Raw genomic sequence first — 19,430 nt, 5'->3', positions numbered from 1 at the left:
TAAGCTTCTTCATATTCAAATGGTGTGAATTTACACCTTTTTAATCCTAACAGACACATTGATTTGTCCTGGGTTACTTATAAAATAATTAGAGGGGATCAGAACTCTTTTACTTCCCATTTCTTTTCATCTCTATCAGACCATTCTGATTTCTTCTCAATTATTCAAACCTTTTCAAACAAAGTTACAGACACACTTTTTTTTCTTTTCTTTTTATTCACCAAACATGATGAAGAAATGTGTGACTTCTGAGTTTGGAGAACCATTTCCTATTTCTAATCAGGATGAAGAAATGTATATGTTCGGAGACATATTTCAAGGCAACACCATTCATTCCTCAAAAATCTTAATAGAGGGATTAATTGCCGCTTCATGTTCCATGGAAAGAAAAATCCAAACACATTATTTCGGTTCTATGGACTGATAAAAAACCATTCCCTATCCTTGACTATGAATTCCTGAGGGATTTGTCCAGAGAATTTTCCGAGTTGGCCCACGATTTCTTTCTGCGGAAGAAAGACAGATCTTCGTGCAAGCGAAGATTTCTCGTTATCAGGCTATGTGAATTCCAGTTCAACGGAATGAGAAATTAGTTTACTTTGTTTTGTTCTGTTTAATTTTACTTTCTCTGTGTATAGTTTGTACATAGGTTTGTTTTCATTTTTATCTATGTATGTTCTTTGTGTTATTATGTACATGTGTTCTTCTAATTTTAATAACACTATCAAGTTCGATTCTTTGATTCTTTTTGCTTAAATATACGTTAACCTTACAAGTTATACGAATACATCCGAATCTAAGTTTAAATAAAACAGTCTAACTTTAAACATGAATCTGTAATTATTTTTAATGAATCTGTATTCATTTCAGAAATGTTTCTGAACATCTGACTTTTCGTATATATTACATGCTCATAAATTATAATCATTAATAACTATTTCATGAACATTCATTTTATATGATAATTCTAAGTTTTCATCTGTATATATGTTTTTCAATTTTGATAACATATCAACTTTGATTCTTTGGTTCTTTTTTATTCGCATGTGTTAACTATGCAAATTATTTGAATGCATCTATATATATGTTCATATGGAACAGTATCACCTTCAACATAAATGTGTATATGATGTTTAAGTGAATCTGTATATCATTTTCATTATCTGAATAAGTTTCAATGTTTCAGATTTAATATGAATAAGTGATTAATAATTTAATTTGTTTAATTTTCATTTGTTTGTTTTTGTATATAGGTTTGTTTTTAATCTTTCTTGTACATATGTTTTTCTTCTTTTATGTACATATGTGTTATGCAATAAAACTTTGTTTCATTTCCATACTTTAATCTTATATTCTGGTTTATGTCTGTTAAGAATTTATAAACTATCAGCAAATGAATCCGTTCCTATATAACTTCAATGCTAATAAGTTATGATCATTATTAACTAGTGAACATGATACTAAATTTTCATTTTCATGCAACCATTGAGTTTAATTTTAATTATGAAATTATGAACTTATATCATGTTGATTATTACATATATCCGTATGAACTTATTAAAACAAAACATACAATTTTTCATATGAATCTGTATCAATTAGAATAAGGTTTATGTTTAAGGTTAAATGTTTCATTATTTGAATGCTTATTTAATTTGAATAAGGATCCTGTTTTAAGCATGAATAAATACCTACATGAATTTACATTCATTATCTTTTAGAAGATTAATTTACCTTATGTGAATTAATGAACATTGATTCTCCATTAACTCTGTTTAAGGCATTTATTTGTTTCATTACTCCAATTTCCTAAGGATAAACATTTGGTTTACCTTGAATTTAATGTTTTAATTTATGTTTTTAAGTTTCAGGTATACATTTACTTAATTATAGGACATATTTACTCAGCAAAATTGCACAAACGGAGTTTTTACGCACTTTTTATCGCAGCGAGACACAAATTCTCGACCGAGAATTTATAATTCTCGGTAGGTTCAGCGAAAACACAAGTTTTCAGAAGGGAATTCCTCCCCGGAAACACCGTGTCGCGACCGAGAATCTGGATTCTCGGTCGCGACACGCGCCCTGTAGGACGAGTATAGGCACAAATTTATCCAATTTTGCAACCTTTTCCTATTTCTACATTAATTCCTAACACCTATATTCATACCTATATATACCTATCCCTTACACAAACCTTACATCACCTTCTAATTTTCCCAATTACACAATCCAAACTCTTCCCAGTACAATTAATTCCACACCATATCACCTTTACTTTTACCAAATTTTTACCTACCCAATATACTTCTTTCCCAACCACAACCTCCATAGCCTCACCCTCCAAATGCCTAGACATAAGAAGATTACTCTTTCCTATTCTCAAAAGGATGAGAGGATTACATTTAGGAGTTAGGTTAATTTTCTGAAGTTGGGGATGAAGAGATGAGTATTTGGTTTGGATATCGTACAAAACAATTTATTGTTAAGCCATCAATTTTCTGACCAATCCGGTTTGGACATATTTTGCCTCGTTTCGATGAATTTAATTCCAAGGACACTTTCTAGCAAGCTCATTAAGGATATTAGTAATTTCTATTTTAATAACTTTTTATCCTATTTTCTTTTTGGGCATGTTAAAAAGGTAAAGGATTTGCAGTCAGGATTTATTTGTTCATTTTGGATTACATCTTCAAGGGTTTTGTGGTAGCTTACATTGGATTACCTTTTGCCAATTAAGTCCATGTTTCCGTTTCAACTAATAAGCACGTTACTATGCGTACTTTGATTACGATTATTGTTTTGGATGCTACGATTATTATGGAGTAGTTTTCAATCACTTTCTCCTGCTTGTTATCCGATGTTGGATTGTGCCACAATTTTTACACATTCATTTAGTGGTTAGCCACTATTGGCTAATTTTGCAAGTTCGATGTTGGTACTTCGAGTTCACATGGTAATGGTATTAAAGAGGATGGTAATGAGCATATACATTTTGGTGGGGATGACGATATGCATTATGAAGATGAAGAAGCAGGTAAGTAGGAGGAGCATGTTGATGCCTACACACAAGCACAAGGACATGTTGGTAACGAGCACAATGATCAAGTTAATTTGCCAAGAATTTTGAACCAAATGACTGCACCCAGCCGTCAAATGAATTTGCGGTTGGCTGCTATTGATGAATGCAAATCAACATATTCGTAATTACCGCGGTGGATGCAAATGTACATACTTTGAGGCACGAGCACACGTCCAAATGACGCCAGTTATTGTCAATGTTTCCGTCGTCAAAACGTTGTGACCACACCATCTCTACCGGGTTCACCTTCACAAGACTAGGTTTTATCTTATCTTTTCTCAAATCTTTTATCTTTTATGTTATTTTTGATTAAGTTTGCTACAATTTCCAATTCTATTTATGTTGGATAAATCCATTTCGTATTTATCTATTTTCTTTTCATATGATTTATTTCGTACCATTTTTCGTGTTTTAACCATTTTTGCACCAATGAGGACATGGTCCAAATTAAGTGTGGGAGGAGATATTGCATATATCATTTTATTTCAGTACGAATAAATGCAACACTTGTTTTATGCAAATGCAACATATATTGCAACACAATGTATTTAACATTATTTTTCATAACATACATTTTCATATGTTTAAAATATATTTAACTTATGATTATTTTTAGGTTATTATTATCAATAGAAATAATATTTCTATACGGGCAATATTTTTCAAATTTTTCATAAATCTCCGATACGGTTTTAAGTAAAATTGTCTCAAGTGAATGTATTTAAGATAAATAAATTCTTTATTTTTAATCTCTATCTTATATCATGTAATTCATGATACAATAAATCTCATTTTAAATTTTCAATTAGGTTTATAGGCATTAAATTGAACTAACAATTTTAGCTCGGTTTGATTTCGTCTTACATTAACACCAATTGAGGTTTTTAAGGAAAGTTTAGTCATAATACATGTTGAATTTTAAGTCAATATAGGATGAATGTGCTATCTTTCTTTTTCCCAAAATTCAATTTTATAATTCATATTAATTAATCAATTAGTTGAATTCTTAACTTTTGACCACGATTGAGACCAACCTTATCACAATCAATGTATGAAAGGGAAGAAAATTAAGCACCGTTTACTTTTGGCCACGGTTGCGACCACCCTTATCACAATCGAGGTATGGAAGGAACGTTTAAGCAAAAAATAAGCGTGTTTAAGTTTAAAGTAACGATTGCGTCCACCCATGGCATGGTCGGTACCTCTTAAGCAAACACAAAGCAATAAAATACGTATAAGGTTACGATCGAGACCACACTTATCTCGGGCGTAACTAAGCAAATAATTAACCCAAGTACTTACTCATTTAATATATCTCATATATTAGTTTAGGTTTGGGAAAAGAAATTTTGTGCTTTGAAAGTCTTGAGACGAAAGACTCAATAACATGCGTGCTTATATCGTCCTGAATACTTCAGTTTTAAAATAAAGATACAAGACGAATGATATATCGCCTTTATACTAGTTAGTTTGATATTTTGCGTATAAATTTGCCATGCGAAGTTAGTCTTTTCGGCTTAACTAATTTAAAAAGTAATACAGAAATATATGTTTTATTTTTATACAGAGATTAGTTAAAAAATAAATTCACTGAAATTTTGCTCGGGACTAGCAAAAGATTAAGTGTGGAGATTTGTTAAGCCCAAAATATACCTAAAATATCATCAATATTTATATCAGTTTTGCTACGAATTTGTGCTGTTTATATCTATTTAGAAAACTTTTACGTTCGAATATGTTTCTTTCTTGCAAGATACCTAAATATTTGGTAAAACCCAAATAGGAACTAAAAGAGGTCAAAAACAAAGGAAAAACCCTAAGTTAGGAGCCAAAAGACGAAGAAATCAGCACACCGATATAAGGAAGACAAGAACGAAGTCAGAAACGGAAGAAAAATTCATATTCTCGGTAGAGAATTTTGGGGCCGCGACCGAGAATCCCAAATTCTCGGTCGCGACACGCGTCGCCAGTCACCTTCCCCCTTTCGTCTGAAGGCTGAAAAATCACTTCCCCATTCTCGGCCGAGAATTGCCATTCTCGATAAGTGCAGAAATTCTGCCAAGCACAATAAACACATGTTTAAATTCCAAGAAACGCGTTCGTTCGGGTGGATAAGAATGTCCCTTCACAACGGACACGATCCTTCACAGCGGACACGACTCTCCACTACGGACACGACACTTCATTCACGACTCTTCAACATCTGTAAATAAAGAGTTGATTGAGAGTTGAAAAAAATATATTGAAAGAGTTAGATTTTAAGATTAGTGCAGAGTTTATGCAGAAACTCTGACTCAGAAATGAGTCAGAGATTAGATTTCATTTTTGTACAAAGCAATATGATGTACACACATTGTTTATTCAATAATAACAAACACAATAGCGTTTAGACATTGTTCATATTTAGTTTACATTTTGGTAGTAGATAGACCAGTCTCTATTCCGAAGATTCAACGAGAAGATTGAGTAGAGAATCCGCCCCTGAGCCTGACAAACTCTAACGAAACCCAAGGAAAGGATTGACAACCCGTTCACTTGCAAGTCGTCGAATGTTTTCATGCTCCTTGTTCTCTGTAAACTTGTATCAATTTATATTTCATCTAATAAAGTCCGTTCTATTCGATAGATTTTTATGCAGCACTTTGGTAAAGGATCCGAAGTGGATTGCTGGTGTTTTCATTAAAACGTAGTTTAATTCAAAATCTTTACAAGGAAACTTTGTTGAACACTTAGACAAATTATTATCTCGAAAGAGTTTTAATTTGGTTAAGGTAGCGATCTAACCCGACCGTAGGAGGATTGACTACAGTTCAAAGCCTAAAAACTAGAGGTTTCTTCATTTATTTCATCGTTATAATTTATACAAAGTTTAAAGTTGTTTTCTTTGCTTAATGCAAACGAATACATTTGTTTACTTTTCTAAAAAGTACTAAACGTTCCTGTCTTGCAAATTCACTCCTAAATCAGAAGTATTTTCTAAACATCTTCATACTCTAATCTAATTCTCATTCTAGCAATTTCAAAACCAAATCCGATTTAACGATTTTCCTTATTATAAATCTTAAAAGTATATTTAACCAATTCAAAATAAGTTTTTGTTAAAAAACGTTCACTCACTAGTACAGAAATGCTTACTTGTGTCGCACTTTTTCATGTTATTGTGTCGCACTTTTGTGCGACACAACAGGGGTGCGACACAAGAACTTTGCATCGCTCTTGAGAGCGACACAAGCTACTCATATGTTGTGTCGCACTTGTCAAGCGCGTGATACAATAGAGCGATAACTCTTGTGACGAGCTTCTAGAGTGTGCGACACAACATATGATATTCTTGTGACGCGCTCCAAGGGTGCGCGACACAAGCTCCCTGATTAATTTGGTACACTTTGTATCGCTCCTTCCTCACGCGCGATGCAAAATATTGATATTTTTAAAAAAATATATATATTTTTTTGGATTGAATGGAGCTCTAATATTGAACTATAATCAAGCATAAATATCACTAGTAATTACACGTACATTGTATTAACAATCATGGCTAGCTAGCATTTTTACTTTATTAGTCTCTTTTATATTCATTGAAAATTATTTAACAGTAATTACACACTCATAAGGGATAAGGTACCAAAATAGGCCTATGGTTTTTGTAGAAATAAATTTAGACCCATGTACAAAATAGTACCAATATAGGCTTAACGTTTAAAAAAGTATCAATCTAGGCCTCAAGAACGGATTGGACACGTCATTCCTATTACTCCGTTAAGTTTTGACTTTCCCTCCACGTATAATTGACAAAACTTAACAGAGTAATATCAACATCGTGTCTCGTTCCGTTATCGAGGTCTAAATTGGTACATTTTTTAAACGTTAAACCTATATGTGTGCTATTTTGTTTTCAATTAAATGGACCGTTAATACATTGTAGAGAAAAGGAAATGAACACTAATAAGATAACAGACAACCTGGTAAGATTACATCATGTTGATTCTTTGAGCTTAAGATATCAACTTCCGGAGCAATTGATTCTTGTTGAATCCTCCATGTCCTTTCAACACCTTCAGGCTCGAGATAGCCTCTAGGAATTGGCGGAAGCCACTGATTAGAAATATCACATATTAGAAAAGGAAAGAAAAAAGAATTCTACTTTTTATTTTATGGGAAGGATCAACAATGTGGAGAGAAAAAATCTAGCAGTTACAGTACAATAACATGTCAGGATCTAAGAACAGAAAAACTAACCATCCTTCAAGAAAGAAACTATTTTGATATATTAACTAACGTTAATGAAACAAATTGAGAATCACTTTACAACACTCACCCTTTATACCTTCCAAAACCAGAGATGAAAAGAGAAGATACAAAATTAGAACAAAGTATAAGATATAAAGTAGCAAGTAATTCACCTTCTCAGCCTTGGCAGCAGCTTGTGCAGATTCACCACCCTGAAATGAGGAAATATATATCAATCATAAGAATCAAAACATTAAAACCCAATACTGCAAAGGGGCAAGCCCCACAAGTAATTTAAAACTTGATGACCCCTTTTCGTTGCACACATCACCAGAGATGTTTGTTTTCTCGCACATTTGAGACTTGCAACAGAAATAACCACAATTTTCCATCTCATTCTGGTCATATATAAAAATTATTCCTCTGTATATATGCTTAACAATTCCTTGTAGATCCTGCAAAGCATAGAAACATGTAAGACCGACTCAGTCAATGATACATCAATTTCACCACCATGTCCACAACACATAACCAAATAGATATACATACAAATAGCTGCCAAGAATTGAGGACTAAAAAATTGCAGCTCACAAAGACAATTACAATAAACACTGCCACACTGCTAGCAGTAATCCTGACATGATTAAGGACCTTATAATTCTTTTTAGCAGTTATGAATACACAAGTTAGAAATAAAACGAAAATGCTAGATGATACAAAGAAATCTTATACTAGAAGAGGAAGAGTATAATAAAAAATCAAACCCAACATTGGAAGCAGTAGTTTGAGGAAAAAGATATGATATTTTACACATACAGACAAGTCCAGCTGCATGGCTGAGACCGGAGAAATGAAGAGGCAACCCAGGAGAGAGCATCAGAGCAACGACGATCTTCCCTTTCCATGAGGATCTAGGATCTAGGGGTCTTCATCAAAGCTAAAGGAAGTATCCATTGATAGTTTGCTCCCTGGAACCACCATCGATTCTCAAAAGAACGAAGGAAACTAAAGGGCCATGTCGCCTTTTCCCGTCAAACTGGTTCAAAAAACCCAAAAATCGAGTGGAACGGTGAGAACTGATGGTTCTCATCACAAAAACAGAGAAAATAGGAAGAACCATCCCCATTCTCCAAAATCAATACAACACTAAAAGAACCATCCCCATTCTCCAACTTACAAGTTTTGAAGCTCCATGATGACTTCCTCCATTGCATCAGAGATGATCCCCAAGATCTCTTTTAAAAGCTTATGATAATGTTCCTTCATTGAGATGTCTGCAAGTTTACTCAAGACAATAAAGTTCCAATCAGCTTTTACCTCTATGATAAGGATGAATTCGCTCAAATTACCTGTCACGGGTAAAATTTGAAATTCAAAGATCACAAAGAAATCGTAAATGCATTGGAACCATTGTACTGTATTTACATCAAAATCTATGCCCATATACATGACCCAAAAAGAAAATGGAAGTTAAAAAAAAGAACAAAATGGAAGCATGATGCTCTGTATCTCAAAGAAAAGTTATCCAAATAAGAGCATGATGCTCTGTATCAAAAATTTCTATATGATTGAAAAATTTCAAACAACTCAAGTTTTCACATAATCAATAAGAGAATTATTACATTTGAACCTCACAGCTTTCCCGTTTTCATCTCACCAACAAAATATCTCTTTCATGCTCAAGCTAGAAAAGTACGAATTTCCCTAATTAACTAAACGTGTTTAGCATTTTCATACTTTTAAGTTACCTTATAAACAAGAAACGACCAAAAAATGCATATATTAACCAAAGAATGCATTACATTGTCTGCTGAAACTCGGAAAATTTAAATTATATGATTTAGAAGTTTACCCTTTCTAATCTTTGGAGTAAGGATGTCTTGAACTGTTAATGAGTTGGGATAACTCCTTGATTGAATTGGATTTGATTCCCCAGTTTTCTGTTTCAATAACACTATAGAAATTAAGTGTAGAAGTAACTCTCTATTACAGAAATCATTCAAGAGAGTTCAAGAATGAGTCATGAAATTGGAAACAACAATTACAGATGAAACTAGAAATAACAATTACCAGTTAATACAAAAATCGGATACCTATACCATGAAACTCCAGGGGAATATCCTCTAAGATATAAATAAATCTAGAAGATTATATTATACTTTGGAAAAATAAGGCAGAAATTCAATGTGGAAGCCTTTTGTGTTTGTTGAAGTTGAAATTACAAAACCTTATGCTTAGCTATAATTCTAAATATAAAAATTAGTCAACCCAAACAACATAGGATCAATAGAATAATCATAAACACAATTTTATACTCAAATGTCATAAATTGCCAAAAAATATAGGACGAAGAGAATAATCCCAAACAATAACCCTAATAATTAAGCCTGTAATCTTAATTGCTTTATTTTACTCTTCCACCGGTAGAAAAGTTAAATATAAAGCCATGAAAGAGCTAAACATGATGTTACTGAACCAGCAGTTGAAATTTTCTCTCCTTTGAACAAAACATGAGGAAGATAAATTCTTTTCTTAGGTTTAGTAGCAACAAAAACACATTCAAACTCATCATCTACCACAATATAAAATTTCATTCTCTCTTGAATTTACCTAATCTAAATGAAAAACATCGACACTAGGTTTCCACTCGGAACTTTACCATGTAATGTGAGATAAATACTTCCATAGTAAGCGGATGAAAATTTGACAGTCACAGATAAAAGCCATATTTTCTTACAATAGTTGTCGCAGACATAAAGGTGGATGTCCATTTGAATGACGGTGGAAACCGGATGTGGATAGGCGGTAATCGGAAAGTGGGGCGGCGATGCTGGTACATTTAGGAAACTAGGGATTCATCTCTTTTGTATTTTCTATTTTTCTCTATGTGATAAAAGAGTTCTGGTTTTATTAATTTAGGTAAAATTCTTATATTTAAACGTTTTATATTTTTTATAATTAGTAAATGCTTGACAAGAAATACAAATGTTTCAGATGGTTAAGACATTAGATAATAGTTTCATAGGTTAGAGATTCGAACCTTTGTATTTACATTTTAGTTCATTTTATTTTTAATTAATTTATTGGGATAAGTTTATAATCAGTGAGTGGTTGACAAGAAATATAATGGCTCAGATGGTTAAGATATTAGCTAATGTTTTGATAGGTTAGATGTTCGAACCTTCGTATTTACATTTTAGTTCATTTTATTTTTAATTACGTTCGATCCTCCATTTTTACACTTTAAGTATATATTTTTCAGTTCATTTTATTTTTAATTAATTTATATGGGATAAGTTTTTAAGTTTATATATATATATGTACATGATATTTAATTTTCATCATTTTTGTAATTTTTTAGTTTTTTAAGAAATATGTAGAAACTAAGAAAAAATATTTATATTCAAATAGTAGTTCGTATTAGTTGTGTCGTACTTTAGAAAGGAGCGACACAAAGATAACACACTACTTGTGTCGCTTTTATAAAAGCGTGTCACAAAGATAAAACACTCCTTGTGTCGTTTTAGTAAAAGCGCGTCACAAGCTTACTCTTGTGTCGCACTAAAAGACAAGCGATACAAAAAGTAACTCATTTGTGACGCACGCTCTTCAAGCGTGACACAAGTGATGACACAGAATACTTAGTTGTGTCGCGTTTAAAGAACGCGCGACACTAGTTGCTCTGTTGTGTCGCCTTCTCTTCAGGCGCGACACAAGAGGTGCGACACAAGTGAGCATTTCTGTACTAGTGCCTGTGGGATCGATATATTTTATTACTACAAGCGTATACCGTGCACTTGCGGAAATCGTTCAACAAGCGGCCTTGGTACCAGTTTATATGGAATGCTCATATTCCACCCTTGCGGCCTACTGTTTGCTGGAAAATTCTAAATAATGGCATGCCTACTCAAGAGTTATTGGCTCGCCATGGTCTATCCCTAGTGTCACGATGTGAGCTATATAAAGCAGACTCTGAGACTATGACTCATCTGTTTATTACTTGCAACTTTGCTACTGTACTATGGAATCATATTGCATACCTTTTCGACAGTCCGATTGACTTATCGGGTACTCTCTGATCCTTTTTTAATTCCTTTCTTTGATTTCAGGCAGGCCCTCAAGTTATGTCTCTCTGGCACTCGGTGGTTCTTCACTGCATTTGGATTATTTGGCGCTCCAGAAACCTCGAAATTTTCGAGTCCAAGCTCCCTTCAATCCAAAGCATGATATTTTGGCTCTGTCATTTAATCAGAGAATCTGACCAACTATCACGTGGCTACTGCAAAAATGGCAGGAACAACTTCATCCTGCATCGTCTGCTCTTGCAAAGTCGTTCGCCTCCGGCTTCGAATCTGATCCTCGTCCAATGGGTTCCTCCTCCTCCGCGTTGGACCAAGGTTAACACTGATGGCTCGTCACCGGGAGCAGCAAGGGCGTCTGGTGTTGGAGGTATTTTTAGAAACTCTCATGGATTTGTTTAAGGATGTTTCTCATTTCCTGTCGCCTCTATTAAGCCTCACATTGCGGAGCTAAAAGCCATTATGTTTACTATTGACGTTGCGTGGGAAAATGGATGGCTTAACCTATGGGTTAAGGTGAACTCTATGTACGTTGTCAGCCTTCTTCAGAGTCATTCAGTTGCTGTTCCCTGGCTTTACAGACATGAATGGTCTGGATGCCTCTTCCAATTCTCAGAGATGCAGCTGATGGTGACACATATTTACCGTGAAGGAAATCGACCAGCAGACGCACTCACCAGATATGGAGTCACTGCTGAAGAGATCCGATGGTGGCAAACATGCCCTGCACTATGCAGTTTGTTTGTCTTTGACGACATGTGTAATATTGCGCATATTCGTTCGTCATATAGTTAGCTTTCCTGTAACTTTTGTTTTCTCTTTTCTTTTTTCGCTTTTCTTCCCTCTTTACTATATACATTTTTTTCATTTATTCATTCATTCATTTGGGTTTGGTGTGACAAGGTTGTAAGGGATGCCGACCTAGTCGGGATGTTTTTGGCATGTTCCGTCTCGTCCCAGCTTTCATTAAAAAAGAAGAAGATAATAACAATTCATGCTAGTTCTCTATAAAACCAATATCTAACTAATAAAACTGTATACTATAAAAAAAAATCTTAAAAAATCTAATTATCCTCTAAGTTTTGATGTCCAACTTTATTATTTAGATATACATGCACATTAAACTAGATTACATGATATACATCTTGTAACTTTTAAAAGAATATCATTATTACTTTATGTTGATTTATATTTATTATTTAATTCTCACATTATCCTGATAATATTGAAATCAAGTAATTTATTCACAAATAAATTATTTAATAATAAATCAAATAAATATTAACATAAAATAATATCCATCAATCTAAAGAAATTAACTAATTAATTCCTTAACTATAACAAAACTAACTAAAAGTTTATTAATATTAGTAACAAATAATAATAATAATAATATTTTATTTTGAACGAGATCGTTTCAATGACCTCGAATTTAAAATCCCTTTGAAAAACTTGAAAATTCTCATTTATACCATAATACAAACATAAAGTTTCTTGATCTTAATTCTAAGACAACAGTAAACTGCCAATAAGCCACCACACGCACCACCACAAAATTGATATGAAACTACTTTATTTATTCTTTTGCCACCTCAGCTCAAATTGAAACAAAAAAAAAAAGCAAAATCCTAATTTTACCTTAAAAGTAAACTAGAAAAAATTCTAAAAAAATTGTAATAAAAAGGGGGTTTCACTTAAAAAAATTGATAAAAATTTTGTATGCACTTAAGATAAATATATTTTTTAAGATTTTTCCAAAAGCAATTGCAAATAATAGCTTTCATTGTTAATATATCACAAAATATAGAGACATATGTGCCCAACGGTGATAGGTTATACACATTGAAACTCTAAAGTTTTTACTCATATTCCATTTCAATTTTTGTTTCTCAAAATTTGAAGTTTGTTAACTTTTTAAAAAAACAAAACTCAAATAATTTCTGTTATTACTATAGCATATTACAAACTTATATATATATATATATAAATCTTTTATTAATCAAAACATATATTTTGATTGATTCAATTTCCATAAAAAAATTCTGAAATCTTTTTGTGAAATTTTATAAAAAATTATTAATTTTATTTGGATATTTATTAAAATAATTTTGAATATTGTAACAACTTTCTAATATAAGAAAATAGTTACTAGTCAGAAATCAAAAAATTTATAAAACCATGAATGGAAAAAATTAGGCAGCTAAAAATTGCTAGAAAGACCTCATACACGCCACCATATGCCAATAGGTGTTCGACTCATATAGCTCATGTGTGTCATATGGCATATGTTGGAAGGATTCGAGGAATGGTGTGTCACGCCACATGCCAATTTGCTATGAAACACATGGCACACAATGTTAGACCTCTGTTTGATGTATGATATTTGGGGGTTGAGCGTGTCGCCAAACACCGCCTTCTCGTACTTTGTTAATCTTGGAAAATTTGTTGGTTTAAGGTTTTTGAGCTCTCTAGTCATGCGGGTGAGGTCTGTTTGTCCTTACAATGCACATAAAATAGGGTTTGAGAGTCACGTATCCTCTGCTGAGACTGAGACTTTCTGTCGATTTGTAACAAAAAATATAAAATCACAAAACACAGTTTATTTCGCGATTGCAAATGCCTTTTTTACACAAACAGTCTAAAAAATACGTTTACATTCTTAAATAATTATAAAATTTCACATTCGATTAATTACTAAACACTCGTATTAAGTTTAATTTATGGATTAAAAAAAAGAACACATGATCTAAGACTATGATACCAATATTAGAATTATTAACATATACATCTAAATAATTAAAAGAGTAACTGGGTTACCTCTTGTAGCTCAGATTATTCACGAATTTTTTAACAGAAGAAACCAAACCACGATCTTATATTATTAGTCAACAACCTATACCAAACTGCTCTAGGAGGAGATGCGACAGTTCCATGAAGTAAATGCTATTGTGTTATATGGAGTTATTGTTTGAAAAATGTATTTGAGAGTCTATTTATAGAAGACTCAACCTAATCCTATAAGATAATGTTGGATTTCCATTGAATTTGTGAACCACAAATACATAATCCACACTAATTAAGAGGCTTAGAACCACAATTTCTTTATCTTTGTGGATTGTGCGGATTCAGTTAGGTAAGTGTTGTTTTGGTCTTTACAAAAATAGCTTAAATCTTACTCAATATGTATTTCGATCTTAACATAATTACTTCAAAATCTTGCCCTATCAGTTTCAATTACCGACGATACCAATTCTAAACCAACTACAATTTCAATAATTTCAAAAAAGGTAATTTAAGTCTATGATATACATAGTATTCAAAGAACAATATCGTTTGCACTGCCTAGGCCCCAACCTAATTCCTCAAATTGGGAATACATTTCGATTTCTCCCGCTTAGGTCCCCTGAGTATTTTTTATGCCCTGACCGTCTAGGTAGCGTCTAGGCTTGATGCTGCCTAGAAGCCTCATATGGACCGTTTTGGGAGCCATCTAGACATCGATGATAATAATATATATGTTTTTTCATTGTTTTTTTTATTATGATTCATTTTTTTAACACTGCCACATCATTTTTTTTGGTAAATTTTGTTTATTACGTTCGGATATTTTTGTTTAATTGTGTTTTCTACTTCTTTTTATGGTATGATTGGAGACTTTAAGGATATTGTTTCATAGTGTTCAGTTAATTATATTACTTATGAACATTATTTTTTACTCGTTTCAGTTGTTTCAATGTTATTGTTGTTGAAATATTTTTTTGACACGTTTTGAAAGATATATATTACAAATATGCATGTTTTTCTATATTAAATTAGTTTATGTTATTATTTTTAGATAGTATAATACATATTTTAATTGCATTTATATAAGAAAAAGAAACACAAATAAAAATCCGTAATTCCCAATTAATCTCTAACTAATTCCCGATTAATTCTCAAGAGTTTTATTTGTCTGACTAGCGCTTAACGTTTTTAAAAATCAAAATTTTAATTATCATGTTAAGGCTTATTGTATCCAACATATTATCTATTTTTTTTATAAAATTGTAATAGTCTAAATAGATAATGAAATATATACTGATACTCTTCTCCAGTTTTATGTTTTATTTATATATTTTAAAGTTGATTGTAAATATATAACATCATAAAATGCATCTTTTATTTCAAAGCGAAATAGATAGTATCACTAATAACTATACAATGCACAAAATCCTAACTTTCAATTACACCTACAAAAAAAAAGAAAAAAAAAAGCTAACACATAACAAGCCTAAAGGGGCCATAGAGTGATAAATTTTCTCACCTTTTGTTTTTTTATATCTATTATTTATTTGCTACTTTATTTATTTCCCATCACCAAGTTTAAGATGATGATCTTTTAAGCATCGACTTCATCTGATTATCCTCTTTAAAAGAAATTATACATGGATCGTCAAACATCATCTTAACTGTAAAGTATTCAATTATGGACCAAGTCTGAAAACTCAAGGTAGATTTATGTGTTCTTAAACACGATGGAAGAAAAATAACAAACTAAAAAATGTACATTTTAAATATTTCTCTATATATAACAGAATATCTTTTATACTAATTTAAATATATACTTTTATATTTGAATTTATATACAATTTCAAATGCACACAAAGTGATAAGCACAAATTAATAATATCACGGGTTATCTATTTAGATTGTTTGTAATTTATTTTGTCAAAGTAATTTATGAATAATGACTTACGAACAAAGATAACGTAATATTGTCATAATTTATTAAAAATGATTTATGAACATGAAAAAAATAGTATCTTTGTTATCAATCAAATTAATTCATATTAAAAAATACTTTCCAAATACAAAAAATGATTTAGTAATTAAATTAAATTGAATTCAAAGTTAAATTTTTTAGTAGAATTATTAAAAATAGAGGAATTCGAGGAGGAAGATGGGCATTGACATAAAATAAGTAACAGCATTCGTCAGCAGACTTAGAAAAGAAACGCGTGTAATGCGCACGTGGGGAAAAGACGCCAATCTCGAATCTCAATAGAAACAGCTGAGAATGTTCAACCCTGGTCGGTTGGCCTGGACTGTGTGTCTTCCGTGTACTTCGTTTTCTTACGCTGTCAAATAAACACCCTCGTCTTTCCCTTCGCTATACTCGCTTCCGTTACATTCTCAATCAATCTCCGTCAACTCTCTTTCTCTGCTTCTCTATATATATATACTTCACCCTTTCTTGCTTTTCTTCCGTATTCTCCACCCAACTAAAAATCCTTTCTTCCGTCTTCTTTGCTTATTCTTTTCAAAAATTCCAGACTCAATTTTGACCTCAGCTTCCTCAATTTTGCATTTCATTTTCTTCACCCGAAAGTTGCAGGTAAGTCTATACCATTCACTGCTTTGTTTTTGGTATGTGTTTTCACTTGCTGATTTGAGTTTTGAAGTTAGCAGATTGAGATTTTGTTTCTTTGGTACTTCGTCTCTTTTGCATTCGGTGTTTTTGGTTATCTGGACATTAGATTAAGCTCAATTTAGCTATGGTTTTTACAAGCTCCATTTAGGATTTTCCACTGTTTTAATTACTGGGCACTTCAATTTTTTTGTTATTATTGAATAGTTTGGCTTGTTTTTGAAAATTTGTGCTTTCTATGTTCATTTTAGAGAGCCGTGAATTGTTTAATTTTGCAGTAGGAAAGTGGGGAATGAAGAAGTAATTAGGCAGGCTACTAGATGTTTGTTATTTGTGTTTCTGTATGAACCAAATTACTTAATGTTAATTAAAACAATGGCTTATCTGTTCCTTGCCAGGTGGAGTTTGCTTTTATTTGATTTACCAAAGAGAAAGCAAAATTTGGCACTTCTGGTCTCTTTCTGAATAGTGGAGCTGCTGATGCTACAATTTTAGCATGGAATCACACCATATTTTCAGATACAGCACTTCTGTTGCCGACCTATCATATTCCTCTTCTTATCCTAGTACTCGTTCAATCCCTGACCGCCTTGTTGGGTCCTTCAAATTCGCTATAGGAAACTCATCTACCTCACCCTTTTCGAATCAGTTTTCTTGTGATACCTTTACTACCACATTGAGTGATAGTCAGGAGCACTATAGTTCTACTGAGAATATTTCAGGAGCCAGCCCTTCATGTAACTCTTCACTTGAATCCAGTGGTCATCTTCAACAGCTCAGCTCGAGCCCTTCTTCGTTGAACGATGCAAACTCTAGCCATGACATAAAACATGCATTGCTGCAATTGGAAACAGATCTAATGGGTCCTGATGATGATGAGGAGATGAGTATGCCTGATAGTCCTGTTGGGGAAAGTAGTAGACCGCAAGCTTCGGGCCAGAAAACTAAGGCCTGGAGCCAGGAGCGCCAAGGTGCCCACGTGATTCAGCCACAGCCGTCCTCTGTGTCTAGGCATAGGCAATCTCGTGAAGGTGAGCATATTGAGAAACATCATAAAGCAATGGAAGATGCATCCTTTCAAAATTTTCCACCAGGTAATCTGAAGCAATTGCTCATCGCATGTGCTAAAGCTCTTGCTGAAAACAACATGAACGAATTTGATAGGTTGATTCAAAAGGCTAGAGGTTCGGTCTCTATCAGCGGAGAGCCAATCCAGCGGCTTGGTGCTTACTTGGTAGAAGGCTTGGTAGCCAGGAAGGAGTCATCTGGAAATAACATTTACCATGCCCTTAGGTGTAGAGAGCCAGAAAGCAAGGAGATGCTTTCATACATGCAGATCTTATATGAAATCTGTCCTTATTTGAAGTTCGGCTACATGGCAGCCAATGGAGCCATTGCTGAGGCATGCAAAAATGAGGATCGCATCCATATCATAGACTTCCAAATTGCTCAGGGAACACAGTGGATAACACTTCTTCAAGCTCTTGCAGCGAAGCCAGGTGGACCTCCACACGTTCGCATTACAGGTATTGATGACCCTGTTAACAGACATGCCCGCGGTGATGGGTTGGAGGCAGTCCATCGGCGGTTAGCTGTGATCTCTGAGAAATTTAATATCCCCATAGAGTTTACCGGAGTGCCTGTTTTTGCTCCTGATGTCACACCAGACATGCTTGGCGTGAGGACTGGGGAGGCTCTGGCTGTGAACTTCCCATTGCAGCTTCACCATACTCCTGATGAGAGTGTTGATGTGAGCAATCCAAGGGATGGACTGCTCCGAATGGTGAAGTCACTTAACCCGAAAGTGGTGACTCTGGTTGAGCAAGAGTCAAACACAAACACAACCCCTTTCCTCACTAGGTTCATAGAAACTCTAGATTACTACTTGGCAATGTTCGAGTCGATAGATGTGACTCTGGATAGAGACCGCAAAGAGCGAATCGGGGTGGAGCAACAATGTTTAGCCAAGGATATTGTAAATGTGATTGCTTGTGAGGGGAAGGATAGGGTGGAGCGTCATGAGCTGTTCGGCAAGTGGAAGTCTAGGCTCTCTATGGCAGGTTTCCGGCAATACCCTTTGAGTTCCTATGTGAACTCTGTAATAAAAGGGTTGCTGAAATGTTACTCACCACATTACACTCTCCTGGAGAAGGATGGAGCCATGCTGTTGGGCTGGAAGAACAGAAATCTGATATCTGCATCTGCTTGGCACTGATATTAGAGATGAGGACACAATTGTAGCAGTAACAATATTGGAATTTGATGCATTAAAATCATATCAAGTTGATTTTGATTCTGTAAAAAGTTGTAATTCATAGTTGTTTTATATAGAGGATAACATTCTATTCTTTAATTGCTGTGTAATCTGTCATCCACATAGGGACAACATTGAAGTGTTTTATATATAATTGATCTTTCTTCTTAATCTTTGTCCTGTTGAGCCTTGTGTTTGTTGTAGGGGTGGGCACGGTTCGGTTAACCGGTCCATTAGGCAAAAAAAAATTAACCGAACCGTTATCAACGGTTTTTTAACTATCCAAACCGAAACCGGTCCATATCAATCGGTTAACCGTATGATCGGTTAACCATTAATTTCGGTTAGGTTTTTCGGTTAACGGTTTTTAACCATTAA

General features: G+C 33.5%; 2 protein-coding genes across 6 annotated transcripts; one reads left to right on the top strand and one right to left on the bottom strand.

Annotated features, from left to right (window-relative positions):
- Positions 1-6,550: 6,550 nt before the first annotated feature.
- On the bottom strand, positions 6,551-14,344 carry LOC136220703 (uncharacterized). 5 transcript variants are annotated; one of them, XR_010684681.1, is made up of 5 exons: positions 14,209-14,344; positions 9,165-9,252; positions 8,490-8,661; positions 7,486-8,348; positions 6,551-7,177 (listed from the first exon to the last, which is right to left on the bottom strand). XR_010684681.1 is itself a non-coding variant. In XM_066008492.1 (4 exons), exons 1-4 carry the CDS (start codon positions 9,996-9,998, stop codon positions 8,318-8,320), a joined length of 318 nt encoding a protein of 105 aa, XP_065864564.1. In that variant the 5' UTR covers positions 9,999-10,014; the 3' UTR covers positions 7,431-8,317. The 5 variants fall into 5 exon arrangements, 1 of the variants encoding a protein (XP_065864564.1); XR_010684679.1 differs by lacking the exon at positions 14,209-14,344 and adding an exon at positions 10,050-10,127; XR_010684678.1 differs by lacking the exon at positions 14,209-14,344 and adding an exon at positions 9,972-10,014.
- Positions 14,345-16,607: 2,263 nt separating this feature from the next.
- On the top strand, positions 16,608-19,223 carry LOC136218974 (scarecrow-like protein 21). The gene is made up of 2 exons (XM_066006159.1): positions 16,608-16,765; positions 17,197-19,223. The coding sequence occupies exon 2, from the start codon at positions 17,295-17,297 to the stop codon at positions 19,011-19,013; it is 1,719 nt and encodes a 572-aa protein (XP_065862231.1). The 5' UTR covers positions 16,608-16,765; positions 17,197-17,294; the 3' UTR covers positions 19,014-19,223.
- The last annotated feature ends 207 nt before the right edge of the window (positions 19,224-19,430 follow it).

Source organism: Euphorbia lathyris, chromosome 2, assembly GCF_963576675.1.
Source record: "Euphorbia lathyris chromosome 2, ddEupLath1.1, whole genome shotgun sequence".
In the NCBI taxonomy this organism is placed as follows: Eukaryota; Viridiplantae; Streptophyta; class Magnoliopsida; order Malpighiales; family Euphorbiaceae; genus Euphorbia; species Euphorbia lathyris.
Note: the sequence above shows the minus strand (reverse complement) of the source record. Positions and strands in the feature narration are given on the sequence as shown.